This window comes from Rhinatrema bivittatum, chromosome 4 (assembly GCF_901001135.1).
Source record: "Rhinatrema bivittatum chromosome 4, aRhiBiv1.1, whole genome shotgun sequence".
Lineage (NCBI taxonomy): Eukaryota > Metazoa > Chordata > Amphibia > Gymnophiona > Rhinatrematidae > Rhinatrema > Rhinatrema bivittatum.
The window spans coordinates 427,200,535-427,215,239 of NC_042618.1; the positions used below are offsets into that span (position 1 = coordinate 427,200,535).

The following is a 14,705-nucleotide window of genomic DNA, read 5'->3' on the forward strand; positions in this document are numbered from 1 at the left end:
TTCACTGGAGACAAATCTAATTACTTGTAAAAATTCTGCATAGCTCCTTTAGTGCCTGGCTTCTTTTCTTGACCCCCCAAGCTGTGAGCCAACACTATTGCATTACAGTTCAGACAAAGCCTTAAGAATAGGAAAATTAGTTCTTACCTGTTAATTTTCATTCCTGTAGTACCATGGATCAGTCCAGACTGTGGTTGAGCCTCCTTTCCAGCAGGTGGAGACAGACAAACTTGAAGGATATCCTATATGAAGACAGAGCCTATGCTATAACCCTTCAGTATAACGAATGTCAAAGTAGAAAATAACAAAACCAGAGTAGGATCAAGCAAGCAACCATAAAGCTCAATAGAGCAAAAGGTAGAACAATTAACGAAACAAGTTATGTCTAACTGCTCTTGCATATACTTGGTACTTGGACAACCAAGGCTTCCGGTGTATTTGCTCAGTATTGTTGCACAAAAGGAAGTCTAAAAAGAACTGCAACCTGCAAGAACAAGCTTCGAGAGGACAGAAAGAGAGACAAACAGGGAAGGGCATCTGGACTGAACCGTGGTACTACAGGAACAAAAATTAACAGGTAAGAACTAATTTTCCTTTCCCTGTATTTTCCCGGATCAGTCCAGACTGTGGGATGTACCAAAGCTCCCCTAAACCAGGTGGGATCGAGACAGTCCCGCTCGAAGCACTGGTAGACCAAAAGAACCAAAGAGCCGAACTCGCACAGCCAGGCGGTAGTGTCGATCAAAAGTAGGTAAGGATGTCCAAGTGGCGGCACTGCAAATTTCCTATGGAGAGAACAATTGAAGGTTCGCCCAGGAAGTAGCTCCAAAACGCAGTGAATGAGTCGTTAGAACCTCGGGAACCGCCCGAGCATGACAAAGATAAGGTGAGAAGATCGCTACCTTCAACCAGCGCACTATAGCGGACTCAGAAGCCGGCTTACCCCGATTGGACCCACTCAAGAGGACAAAGGATGGACTGAAACATGAAGGCCATTGGTAATGAGGTAGCGACGTAGAACTCGTAAGGCATTAAGGTAACAAAGAACGTCACTAGTTGCAGGGGAAACGTGGGGAGTTCCGCCGACTGGAGGACATGGAGGTTAGAAGAACCTGCACCAAGAAGGAAGGGCCCGTACAAGAGATACCCCGGAGTCGGAAGGACGCAAAGAGGTTCTCGACCAGACAGCGCTAGGATCTCCGAACTCCGACGAGCAGAGGAGATAGGGACCAGAAACCAGTCTTAAGTGGAAGAGCCTTCAAGGTAGCGCGACGGAGAGGTTCGAACAGAGCCGCAGAGAGGGCGCGAAAAGAACTAGATGAAAACTATGACGGGCAAGCGGCGGAGAAGGCGGACGGGGATGTTTGACGCCCATGAAGCAGAAAATTGCAGCCAGGTGACTGCTCAGTGACGACCTTTCACCCGACCCAGGAGAGAGCCGAGAGGGGAGACAAACGTACCGAGAACGAGAGGAAAGACCCTCAGAGAGCCTGTCTTGAAGAAGAAAAGACTAATGAGAACGGGGCAGAGTATGCTGAGAAACCCAACTCCGCACAAACAGCCTCAAACACGTTCCAGATATGCATGTAGTCCAGAGAAGTTGACCGTTTCCGGGCCCGCAGCCAGGCGGAGAAGACCTCCTCCTAATAGCACTTGCGCCGGAGACGTCGTCGTTCAAAGGACAGGCCGCTAAACAAGCGCGATCGGCCTGGACGGAAAATACAGGTCCCTGACTAGGGAGCCAAGGAAGATGGCGAAGCCGCAGAGGTACATCTGTCACTAGATTGAGAAAAGAATCCGTGAACTCGAAGTCCCGGCGGAGGGCACGAACGCGAAGAGACTATGGCAGCCACGAGAAAATGGAATATGCCACTGTGAAAAACGAGAGGTACGAGGAATGCCCCGGGGCAAGACGGCACGAGTATGCTCACAGGGTGCCCCTGCGGAGAAGCGGGACCTTGAAAGCCCGGTTGACTCTTGTGAGGTCTAAGACTGAACAAAGAAAATAGGATAGTGGCCTGCGGCAAGAACGCTGTCTGGAACCGGGGCCTCCGCGCCCAGACACAGGAGCTTGGCGGAGGTTTGCTCCACCGTGTGTCGCAGGGACCGACCGCACGGGGAAACACAAAAAGATTCTGACAAACTCGAGGAAAGCGAAGACGTACCCGTCTCTGAGAACGTCAAGGACACACTGGTCTGACAGGATCTGAACCCAGTCCGCGGAGAACAGGGAAAAGGCGACCGCCCCAGAAGGGGACCGAAGAATGAGGTAAGGAAACTCCAGAGTGTGTGCAGGCGGAAGGATTGAGCGCGTGGGCTAACCCTCGCGAAAGGGATGGCGCCCACAAGAATGCTGCGACAAAAACTGTGATCAAGAAGGAACAAACCCCCTGAGGAGTCACAGTGCCCACGTGGGGTATACCGCCTCTGGCCCCAAAGCGTAGACGAGAGGGTATAAGGGACCGGGATGGGTTCGGATGGGCCACCAGGAGCTGACGGCCCTTATTTTCCCCTAAGGAATCCCTAGATTCTCAAGGTCCTGGACAAGGAACAGCTTACCTTTGAACGGCAACATATCCCACCGGGCTGTGGACGCTGGAGCGGCCAACCAGTGGCGCAGCTAGAGGAGCCATGTGGCGGACATCGCTGAGGCAATCGCCTTTGGCTGGAGGCGGAGAAGGGTCGAATGCACAGCCTCTGGCCACGGGAGGTCCCGGTTGCAGAGGAAAATTGATGTTGACCCCATCCGAGACCGGCCCGCAGCAGGAAACTGCAGCAAATAGTGGAACACACCCCCGGCGCTAGAACATCAAAGTGCGCTTCACAGGAGCCTCGAGCAGGCGTACTGGGGCCGCTTGAAAGCCGGGAAAAACTCTCCTGAAACGTGACCGCATAAGTAGCCCACAGAGAGATTATTGGGTTTTTTGGGGGGTTTTTTAAACGAAGAATGCACCGGGAGGGGGAGCTTGTTCAGGGCACGGCCCGGCCGGGGAGCCTGCCAATGCCTCAGGCGCAACTGTTTGGGCGTGGGAGGAAGGGGAAGGCACTTGCTGAAAACCGGAATCCCGCCCGGACCGGAGCACCAGGAGTGGAAGGGAGCTTACGCGACCGGATGGGCTATAGGATCCGGGAGTACTGGATCCGCCGGGGGGGGGGGGGTCAGAGAGGGGGACACACCGGGACCACCCACACCCCAAGGGACCCCGGGGGCTCAGTAGCCAGTCGAACTGTCAGCAGCACGGAGTGGGGAAATGTCATTTTATTATTATTTATTTTTTTAAAAAAATGTTTTTTTTGTAATTGTTTTGTCGGGGGGCGGCAGAGAAAAGGTTTGATTGACAGCCTGGAGGCCAGGAGTGAAGCAGGGGGGAATCCTGCTGACTCTTGCCTGTCTGGCTGCCGGTTCAAGGCCTGCTAGGACCAGAAAAAGAAAAAATACTGGTCTACTGCTGCAAATAAGCTGGAGGTAGGGGACTACCTGCAACTTATAATAAAAGTGAAAATTCCTCTTCTAAATCTTTTTTTAAATTGAGCGCAGCAGTCGGGTTCTAAACCCTCTCGGCAGCCGGGGGGGGGGGGGGGGGGCGGAGACGAGACCCGGTCCCCACACCTGGAAGCGGGACGGACTCAGGCTATGTAGCGCACAAGGGGCAAAGCCCCCCTGAGACCGGCAAGAGCCGGGAGACAGAACAGTCTCCCACAGAAGAAAAGAAAAAAATCACTAAAGTGTTCCTTTACTACGACGGAAAATAATAAGTACTTGATCCGTGAGGAAAGAAGAAAGGCTGACTAGCCTGAAGCAGAGAATGAAGGGTGAGCTACTAACACTTGCTGGAGACAGACGAATACTGAAGGGTTATAGCATAGGCTCTGTCCTCATATAGGATATCCTTCAAGTTTTAGTCTGTCTCCACCTGCTGGAAAGGAGGCTCAACCACAGTCTGGACTGATCCGGGTACGTACAGGGAAACAAACAGATTCAGGACAAAGCTCCTATGCCCATATCATCTGAAAAGAGCATTTTCACCCTCTTCCAGAGTTTAAATTTGCAGAGCTCTGTGAATCTATATGCAGTGAAGAAGTGTCATTCTATACAAGCATGTATTTCAGCAGCAAGAGAAACATACTGCCTTAAAAAACTGCAGCCCTTCTGCTTGTATTATGGAATACAAGCAGGGACAACACAATGCTTCTGATTTAGCAAAGGCATTTTACTATAATTTGGATGGACAATATATAAAAAAAAAAAAAAAGCTTCACCTACACAAGTGCCATAAAAGATACAATGGGCAGAAGTTATAGAAAAATGGATATAGCAAGAATGATCAAAACCCAGCAATGGTGCTAGCTATTTCAAAGACCCAAACAGTAAAGCTAAATGTGTTTATAAACTTTTACTACTACCATTGAGCTTTGGTTCCTGTAAATCTGTAATAGCAGATGATGCTTTTACAGGGAACTGCACATAGTGACACAAGCAGAAGCTTGTGCTTTGAAACTAACAAGTTACTCCAGCTCTGGTAATAGCAAAACTGGGAATCCGCCTGCACTGGAATTTATCGGATTGTGGATTTGAACAGCATGTGTGCATTCCTCATGAAACATGTTTATTTTGAGGACTAAAACCTCTCTTTCAAACACATACTTTTTGCTTTACTGGGGCCTACAGTTGCTTTGACTCCTTAGTATGTCAAAGTTTTCAAAATCTTTAATCTTCAGTCACATTTGCATTTCTTTAAAATTCAGACAAGCACTGACCAACCAGACTTAGGAGTTTTTAACATCTTTTATTAAAGCCATGCATAATGAAGAGATTTATTCATTTTCCTCGCTTCGCAGTCTGGCATTGGGATTTGTGATCTTTATCGCAAGCTGAGCCGCCCTCTCTACAATGGTCTTACGGTTCTTGGAAGAAACATTGTGGGCAATTTCTGCACAAAAGGACCTGAAAGGGGGGGGAGAAAAAACAAAAAAAGTGTCTGTATTCCACATCATGTTATCTGCTATAAGGCTCCAAAGTCTACTACAGCAGAATTCTGTAACCACTTGCCACTATCTACCCAGCCAGTCTGCTGTAGCAGCAGGAAGGGCCAGGATTCTCCCCCTAACACCATCCCCTCCCACACAGCTGAATGGTATAGCAGCGCACAGTATACAGTAGCCTGCTATGAGCAGTCTGCACATGTGCAGCAGACCAAACAGGACACATAACTGGCTATTATATACCGGTAGGTGTCTTGCATGGTGCAGAGATATGACTCTGTCAAGCTGCAGAGATGTTTCAAGGTCAACCAGCATAAAGCCAGCAGTAAGGCTTTGGTACACTTGGGTATAAGCTGCCTAACATGGGAGGGAGGACGAACTTTGCTACAAACCCCTGCCAAAAGCAAAAGTGGATAAGGAACAACCTCCTGCAGGCAGTAAAGTTTGTATAAACGGAAGCTCTAGTGCAAACAGCAGTGATAAGGTGCAAGGAAGGGCAATGACCAGATCTAACAGAGTCAAGCAGGGATACCTGGGTGACAAATAGGCTACACCACACAGGGTAACTATTCCAGGGGCTGCTTTCTTATGGCCAGATGTCTGGCTGACCTACAGTCTGAAGTGAGGATTGAACTGAGGCCAGTAAGGGGGTCATGCCAGAGCAGCACACAACCTACCTCCCCCTCCCCCCCACATTGAGCACATCACCTTCATAATATTCTTACCCCACTGGCGATGAGGCATCCATGCCTCAGCAGCACAGCTGAGTCTGAGAGAATCATATGCAAGGCACTTTCACTCTTGCCTTGTGACTCTAGGGACCCAGTTTACCAAAAGTGAAAATGGAGAAAGTTTATCTTCACATCAGGCCCAACTTACCTATTGCTCATCATGAGCACCTCGAGCTCTCGGACATTGTGCACCAGAAACTTGCGGAATCCAGAGGGCAGCATGTGTTTGGTTCTTTTGTTGCTCCCATAGCCAATGTTTGGCATCAGGATCTGGCCCTTAAACCTCCTGCGAACTCTATTATCAATGCCTCTGGGTTTACGCCAGTTACGCTAGAAGGAAAGGATTGCATCACATTAGAAATGGAAAACAAGATACAAATAAAATAGTGAAGCTTTAGTATTTGATAGTCTGCCCTTTCCTAAACCAATGAGTTATGTTCCCCTGCCAGCAGATGGAGACGGAGTCAGGTTGCAAAGCTGTCGTCACCCTACATATACCCCTGCAATGACCTCAGCGTGCCAGTATTCTGACTCCAGCAGATGGTGGACGAACCTCTCCCTATGGGGATTGCTGTACTTTTTGGATGGAGAAATTTGACATTCTAAATTGAAGAAAATCGAGCCCCGCTCTCCTGCAGTGATACCTAAAGGTCCCTCCCCCAGTTAAGAATTCCTGAGGCGATTTCCAAGACCCCTCAGAGGTGAGCCTTGGTCTGGTAGCAGATTTCCGGCATGGACTTTGCTGCTTAGGCAGCTAAAAGACAGTGGAGGCAAGAAGCAGAGCTCGGTGGTGACGGCTAAAGCCCCCCCCCCTCCGCAATCGGAGACAGTATCTGTACTCAGCAGATAAGCTGAGCCCAGGTAAGTATAAAAAAAAAGGAAGATTTACCTCCCAGTGCAGAAATGATTAGAGCGAGTTTTGGTAGGTCTTCCCTTGGTCTCCATGCTTGGCGTGCCATACCAAGGTCGTTCCCACTTCCATTGGGGGCAAGGGGAACTGGGCTTTCGAGTGGGTTGAGCAGCCCCCACTATAGACTTGATTGGCACACTGTGTGGGTAGGCCAAGGCAGCGCCATCTTGCCCTCCATAGGATGTCAGTACGCCCAGTGCATCGGCTCTGCGCATGGGCTCTGCATGTAACATCAGGCACGTACCTACGCGCACATCTTTTAAAGCGTGCGATACAGAAAGAGCTGTGTGCACGCTTCACTATACCCCACCCGGACACTCGAAATTTGTACACAAATTTTTAAGCGCGAGCCAAGAGAGCGCACAATTACCTCTGCCACCAACCAAGAAACCTAAGCACCTTGCTCTCTGCAAAGCCTGCCATATTAGAGCCTCGCAGTTGGCACTGTGAGGAAGCCCAAGGAGAACTGGCCTCCTCGGACTTTGCTAAGCCAGGCTCCTCCCGTTCAGATAACGGGTTGGTCACTGGTGTTGAATTGAGTTCCTAGGTACTTCAAGGTTTGGGACGGCATTAGATAGCTCTTTGCTAGGTTCACCACCCAGCCCAGAGCTCTCAACCTCTCTAGGAACCACTGTTCTGCCAGCTGACAGTGGTCCGCCGACTTTGCCCAAAGCAACTAGTAGTCAAGATATGGGTATAATCAGCATTCTTTCCTTCCGAAGGGCTACTGCCACCATCACTTTGGTGAATGCACGTGAAGCAGTCGCCAAACCGAAAGAAAAGGCACAAAAATGAAAATGGTCTCCCAAAATCATAGATTGCAGGAACTTCTAGTGCTCCTGCCTGATTTGGCTATGTAGGTACACCTCTGTGAGGTCTAGTGATATCAGGAACTCTTCCTTGCGAACTGCCGCTATGATCAAATGTGTATCCATACGAAACCATGATTCCTTGAGGGCTACATTGACCTTCTTTAAATCCAATATCAGACTGAACATTTCTTCCTTTTTCGGCACTCCCCATTCTTCTCGTGGAATCTGCACCATCGAACTTAGCTGTCGCAAGTGGTACACCATGTCATGAACCATTGCCTGTTGTGTGAGAAGCGCAAGGGGAGTCAATGGAAAAATTACTTACCTGATAAATTTCATTTTCCTAAATGTAGACAGATGGACTCAGGACCAATGGGCATTGTGCTCTCCTGATAGCAGATGGGAGACAGAGTCAGATTTCAAAGAAGCTGACATCAGCCTACATATACCCGTGCAACATGCTTAGCTCTTTAGTATTCTCTTTGAAAAGCCAGTTTGGATATATGTTGCTTAATACTTGATTAACCTTGAACTGTTTCAACTGATTAAAAAAATTTTGGAACTGGAGACCACCAGTGCACTGAAACAATAAATGCCAACACCTGGGCAACTGCGGGTGTCTTGAACTAGAGGTAGGCTGTGGCTTACCTGTACTTGCTCAGTCTCAAGATTTGATATCCAGGTTCTCTATTTCTGGAGCAGCAGTGGGCGGGATGCCGAGTCCATCTGTCTACACTAAGGAAAACGAAACGTAATTTCTCCATTTCCTAGCGTGTAGCCAGATGGACTCAGGACCAATGGGATGTACAAAAGCTACTCCCCTACAGGGTGGGAGGCTACCCGTGGCCCACTTAGTGCTGCCCTTGCAAAAGCTGTATCCTCCCTGGCCTGAACATCCAGGCGGTAGAACCTGGAGGTGGTGTGTAGGGAGGACCATGTTGCCGCCCGACAGATCTCGGCTGGCGAAAGCAGCTTTGTTTCAGCCCAGGAGACTGCCTGGGCCCTTGAAGAATGCACCTTGAGCTGTAGAGGTAATGGTTTTCCTTCCTCTATGTAGGCTGCATGAATTACTTCTTTGATCCAGCGGGCTATGAATCAGGAGACCAGGGTTTGAGTCCCGCTGTCACTCCTTGTGACCTTGGGCAAGTCACTTTACCCTCCATTACCTCAGGTACAAACTTAGATTGTAAGCCCTCCAGGGATAGGGAAATACCTACACTACCTGAATGTAATCCACTTTGAAGCGCTGGAAAAAAAAATGCAAAAAGGGATACACCCCTTCCTGGTCCGACTCCGCCTGAGGACGTTTAATGCCTAGCTGTTTAAGCACATGTGGAATCAAGGGGCACAATTCTTCCTTGTGAAACACCAGACAACTTTAGGGTCATCCCCTTCAGTCACCGGCGCCTCCTCCAGATCCGGATTGGAAAGGTCCTGAGGGGACTCTGCCATCGGAGACCCATCCAGCAGAACATTATCACCTTCGGACTCCTCCATGGGGCTGCCTCGCTGCCCAGCCAAGTCGAGCACCTTCCGGATGTTGGGCATGGTCTTTCTGCAGGCCTTAAGTCACTTTATAGCTGACCCTGAGTACAAGGGCACTTTCTCCCTGCTGCCTTTCTAACCAGATAGGCTCTGTAGAGAAGCAACACAAAATCTGAAGACAGGACTTGAGAATCCTCCTGCATTTAGGTCTCCTCATTTTTCAAAGCTTCCAGCCTCTGCATAGCAGATGATAGAGGAGGAGGGCAATCCCCTGCTTCCCCAGGCATCTCAGGTGCTGCTCAGACTACACTCAAGATGGCCGCCATTCTTGCGCTCACAGGAAAAGGATCTGTGGTGGCTCCAGTCTTTTACATGCTGAAACAGGAAAGCTGCCTTCCCATGATCCTTGGCCAGTGCCATGTGCCTCTTTGTCACTTGCTGTGGCAGTCTCATCAGCGCTGTGCCTCCCAGCTACCACTGGCTCTCACCTGGGGCCGGTATAGAAACATAGAAATGACGGCAGAAGAAGACCAAATGGCCCATCCAGTCTGCCCAGCAAGCCACGCAGTTCATCCATTTATTTTATTTTTTTTTTCCCCACCCTTTTTCTCCCTCCCACCCATCACTATTGGCTTCCAGCACCCTCCGGCCCCAACTCCCACCCCTCCACCATGCAGAGAGCAGCGCCGTATCAGCATCCCAGTGAACATCCAGCTCAATCAGGGGTAGCAACCGCCGCAACAAGCAGGCCACACCCCTGCCCCATACTCTTACCCACCCCTGCTTTGTTTGTTTCTTGTTTTTGTTTTTTGGAGATGGCAGCCCTTCGTGAAGGTGGAACACCAACCACTGGCCACTGGCATCCCGCTCCATGAATGCCTCTGTGGCTACTGCCGCTCCGTGCAGTGTTTTGCTGCCTGAAGGTGGAACCCCAACTACTGGCCACTGGCATCCCGCTCCGTGAATGCCTCTGTGGCTACTGCCGCTCCGTGCAGTGTTTTGTTGCCTCCTCTTTATTTACGCCCACTAGACTTGATGGATCCACAGTGTTTATCCCACGCCCCTTTGAAGTCCTTCACAGTTTTAGACTTCATCACTTCCTCCGGAAGGACATTCCAGGCATCCACCACCCTTTCCGTGAAGAAATACTTCCTGACATTGGTTCTTAGTCTTCCTCCCTGGAGCCTCAGCTCGTGACCTCTGGTTCTGCTGATTTTTTTCCCGACGGAAAAGGTTTGTCGTTGTCTTTGGATCATTAAAGTTTTTTAAGTATCTGAAAGTCTGAATCATATCACCCCTGCTCCTCCTTTCCTCCAGGGTGTACATATTTAGATTCTTCAATCTCTCCTCGTATGTCATCCGATGAAGATCCTCCACCTTCCTGGTCGCCCTTCTCTGTACCGCTTCCATCTCGTCTTTGTCTCTTTGTCTGATCACTGATCACTCAGAGCCAGCTGAAATTGAGAACCCCTCTCCAAGCCACCCTGTAAAATGATCTGCTTTTCCTTTCTTTTTGTAATAGATAAAGACAAAAGTACTTTCCTCAATGCTGCAGAGTGGGTTCTTGACCACCAGCTAATCGAAATCCCCTCAGTGTCCAGGGACAAGCCAGCAGTAAGGGTCACCAACCCCTTGCTCGTTCACCTCAACCAGGGACCTAACAACCCCCTAGAAGGAAAGCTCCTGAAAAAAAAAAAATTTCTAACTCCAGACTGCAGGTTTTAAAGCTCTACCATCTGCTGGAGATAGCGAAATACAGAGGATCTGCAGGTAGTACACTAGGTTAAGTAGTAGTATCAGTAAAGCTTTTCTTCTGTCTCCATCTGCTGCAGGCAAAACCCAGGAGTTTAGACTGACCTAGGTATGAATAGGAATATATTTAAATCAATCTTACATTTGGGGTATGAACTGGACCTGTGCTACCTTTTAATAATTCTTTATATATTACTCGCATACATTATATTGTAAAAACGTCAAATGATGGAGGCACATTACAGACATTTATTGAGGCATACATTTTGAGAACAAACGTCCACTCTGTCCGATACCTCAAATTTGCTAGTCTATAAGGTGGCCTTTTTGTTACTACAAACTAACAGGGCCTTCCCCTCTGGAAATTACAGCATTGTAAGTTTACCAACTAAGTTTCAGCAAGTGAGATTAACTAACTTGTCCAATGTCACACATACTTTGTAAAGAGAATAATCTAATTGGGATATGCCTGATTCACAGGTATTCACAAAAATCCTTCTCTTTTGACTAAAATGTAAAATTCATTTGGTCATATACAAGAATGCTCATAACACCTTAAACCTTGGATTGCCCCTAACATAAATTATTTCATTCATCAAACAAACGATGCAGTAAATTTCTACTCTTGTAGATGACTGATGTCATTCGAGATGAACGAATACGTAATGGTTGTCCTTGCAACCTACACACTTCAAATACATGCCAGAGGTCATTCCTGTTTTCAACTCCATTCTAGTACCATTAGACATACAATTTTATACGGCTTCTCCCCAAAGATTCAAGGCTGTAACAAAACCTAGGGCTTCTTTCAAAGACACCTACCTTAATCTTGACATAGCGATCTGACTGGTGGCGGATGAATTTCTTGGTTCTTTTCTTGACGATCTTAGGTTTCAGTAGAGGTCTCAGGGCAGCCATACCACCTTTGGAGGAAAACACGCAAGATATGCCATTATACAAAGTAACATCTAATTGAAAGGTCCACCTCTTGCTAATTTAGTTAAGACTATTTCAATCTTGAATACAATATTTCCTATTTGCATTTCAAATTGCTATTTCTGTTGTGACTTAAATTAGACCTTAAAACTAAGCTTCATCAGTTGACAGTATATTTAAATATTTCTCTTAACATATCAGTAATGATTTGAGAAGGGCATCAGGTAATAAAAAAAATTATGTTCCCCTGATGAAGAATGAGCAGTTCAAAACATGGACCCATGTTCAGATTTGAATTTGAGAACATTGGGAATTGAGCTCACTGGGAACAAATTTAAAAAGATAACATTTCTGAATTAGTTAGAAATAGACAATATAATGCAGAGAATTTTATCTGCATAAATTAAAACAAAAAAAGTTTTCCAGTGCTGATATATCTTCAATAGCATTATATGCATTATCGGGTGCAGATATCTTTTCAGTATCTTTGCATGGATTATGACCTATGATTAAATATAAGGCTGAATACTAAAAGTAGTATTTGAATATTCAGTCAGTTGCTGAAGCCTAATATGAAGTTCTAATTTAGGTGACATCAATAATAGCAATTTGAAATGCAGATAGTGGGAGATATAGTGTGCTGAAGATTATACAAGGAAATACATCAGAACTCTTTACCATATCCAGGAAAATGCAGTCAGCTTACTGGAATCTTGTACAGACATTACATTACATTTAATAAATAGTAAAGTTTGATCATTTATCCAGCAGAAGCGATAACTCTGCCTGGACACACACAAGCTTGTGGCAGATTATCTTCCATGTACTAGTCAGTGATAGAACTAGTCATGGAATGGGTAATTCCTCTGCGTCACTTTCCCTCCCTTATCCGAAGCTGGAGGAGTACGGACAGCTCTCCAGGTGCTATCACAGGAGGTTACACCGCATGTGTTTTTAAGAGTTATGAAACTTTTTAAAGCCAGTACCGAGATCATGCACAAAGGCGCATAAGACTATTCCTATTCACCAATATATAGCTTATACATTGTGTCAGATCTCCCAAAAAAAGCATGGGGATAACCTGCACAGAACGGCAGTTACAACCCAAAATAGCAATGATATGACTTCATTGAGGCTCAAAGAAAGCCTGGGGAGGCTAACAATCAGGCCGATACAGTACAGTGCGCTCCGGTAGAGCGCACTGTTAATACGTGATTGGACGCGTGTTTTCCACGAGCTAGCTTTACCCCTTATTCAGTAAGGGGTAATAGTGCGTCGAAAACACGCATCCAACCGCCCCGAACCTAATAGCGCCTGCAATATGCAAATGCAGGTAGGGCCGCACATTTTACTTTCAGAAATTAGCGCCTACCCAAAGGTAGGCATTAATTCTCTGAGCACAGGAAAACGCACAGAAAAGCAGTTTTTACTGCACCCTCCGACTTAATATCATGGCAATATTAAGTCGGAGATCACGAAAGTTAAAAAAAAGTTTAAAAAAAAAATTTGAAATCGGCCTGCGGCTCGAAAACCGGACGCTCACTTTTGCTGGCGTCCGGTTTCCGAAACCGTGGCTGTCAGCGGATTTGAGAACCGATGAGTGTCGGCTCTCAAACCCACTGACAGCCCCCGCTCCTGTCCAAAAAGAGGTGCTAGTGTCCCTAGCGCCTCTTTCTACAGCGGGCCCTCATTTGAATACAGAATTGCGTGCACAAGAGAATGGCCTGTTCGCCCGCTCTCCCGCGACTTTTACTGTATCGGCCCGAATGTGATGGAACTGGCCACGATTGAGAAAGATGAGTGAGGACTGAGAGATCAGATAGAAGACAGGAGTGGGGCCAGGCCTAGATTTGTCAATAGTACACCAGGTCTGTGCTTAGAGCAGCAGAAATCGGCCTTAGACCTTCTGCCCCGTTGTCTAACTTTGGGGGACCCGAGGAAAAATGGGGATAACAAGGGGCGACAGCATCAACAGTGCCTAGAGGGTGCCAACATCCTAAATCCGTCAGAGTGCGGCAAGGGTTAGATTCGGGAATTTTATAAGCAAATCTCCCTAAAGAGGTTGAACTTAAACTGGGAAGAACGGATGGGCTATTTTGATCGTTAGCTGCAGTCATTTACCATGTGACTACCAGTCTAAACCTGGTTCCATAGCCCAGTAAATAAGAGTGCCCGGTACATATATCCCCCAAGTGGGGAGCGGGAGACAGGAATTCCGGCATGACAGACATAGAGCCAAATTCTTCCAATCTTACTTAAATACTATTTACGATATAGCCAGTTTGATATGTTCAGAATCACAATCCTAGATAAACGCTTTAGAGCTCATTGCACGAGACTGCGCACATCGCACAGAGCAGCGTGCAACGACCGTGGCAATACACTTAGCGCTAACAACACAAAGAGCCCAAGTTGTAACACCGGCACATCAAGCCGCAGAATAGAGGTGAAGCCAGTTACCAACAAACTACTTCATATCTCCTAGAGGCTCCCGGTATAACCAGGACCGCATCTTAAGCGACGAATACACAACCGGAGCCCCACCCACCTACTCCCTCCCCGTCTTTCTTCCCAGCCGCTAATAGCAACAAGAAACTCCAATATCCCGGTAACAACTCCTGGGAGTGGCGGCAATAGACGAGAGCGAGCCTAGGGTAACCGATGATCCGCGCAGCCTACACAAACATCGCGAAAATCCCTCCTTCCACTATCAAAACATTCCCAGCATCCTGCGATGCTTCCGTGAGCACGCGGGATACCGGTCAGGAGCCTAAATACCCCTGTTCCAAGTCAGATGTCGGTGGATTCTGCTCACCGGTTCGAAAATCCTTACGTTCACAGACAGTCCTGCAAAAAAAAAGAAAGTGCAAAGGCTGTCGGGAAAGATAAGCGTGCTCGAAGGGACGTATGAAGAGCGCGAAGGATGCCGGGAAAGATAAGAAAGGCGGAAGTGGCGAGCGCAAAACATGCCAGGAACGGTAGGCAGGACAGAAAGGAAGAAAGAAAAGCACGGATTTTCTTTATCTTTTTATTTTAATCATTCTGTATATTACTTTAGCAACACGTAAAATTGTTATGCCAGTAAAGTTATCTGAA

General features: G+C 47.5%; 1 protein-coding gene and 1 non-coding gene across 2 annotated transcripts; both read right to left on the reverse strand.

Annotated features, from left to right (window-relative positions):
• Positions 1 to 4,767: 4,767 nt before the first annotated feature.
• RPL32 (ribosomal protein L32) lies at positions 4,768 to 14,577 on the reverse strand. The gene is made up of 4 exons (XM_029601431.1): positions 14,425 to 14,577; positions 11,496 to 11,596; positions 5,863 to 6,044; positions 4,768 to 4,945 (listed from the first exon to the last, which is right to left on the reverse strand). The coding sequence occupies exons 2-4, from the start codon at positions 11,589 to 11,591 to the stop codon at positions 4,816 to 4,818; spliced, it is 408 nt and encodes a 135-aa protein (XP_029457291.1). The 5' UTR covers positions 11,592 to 11,596; positions 14,425 to 14,577; the 3' UTR covers positions 4,768 to 4,815.
• LOC115091407 lies at positions 12,410 to 12,548 on the reverse strand. Its single transcript, XR_003856709.1, has one exon. It is a non-coding gene; the product is annotated as a small nucleolar RNA SNORA7 (small nucleolar RNA).
• Positions 14,578 to 14,705: the final 128 nt, after the last annotated feature.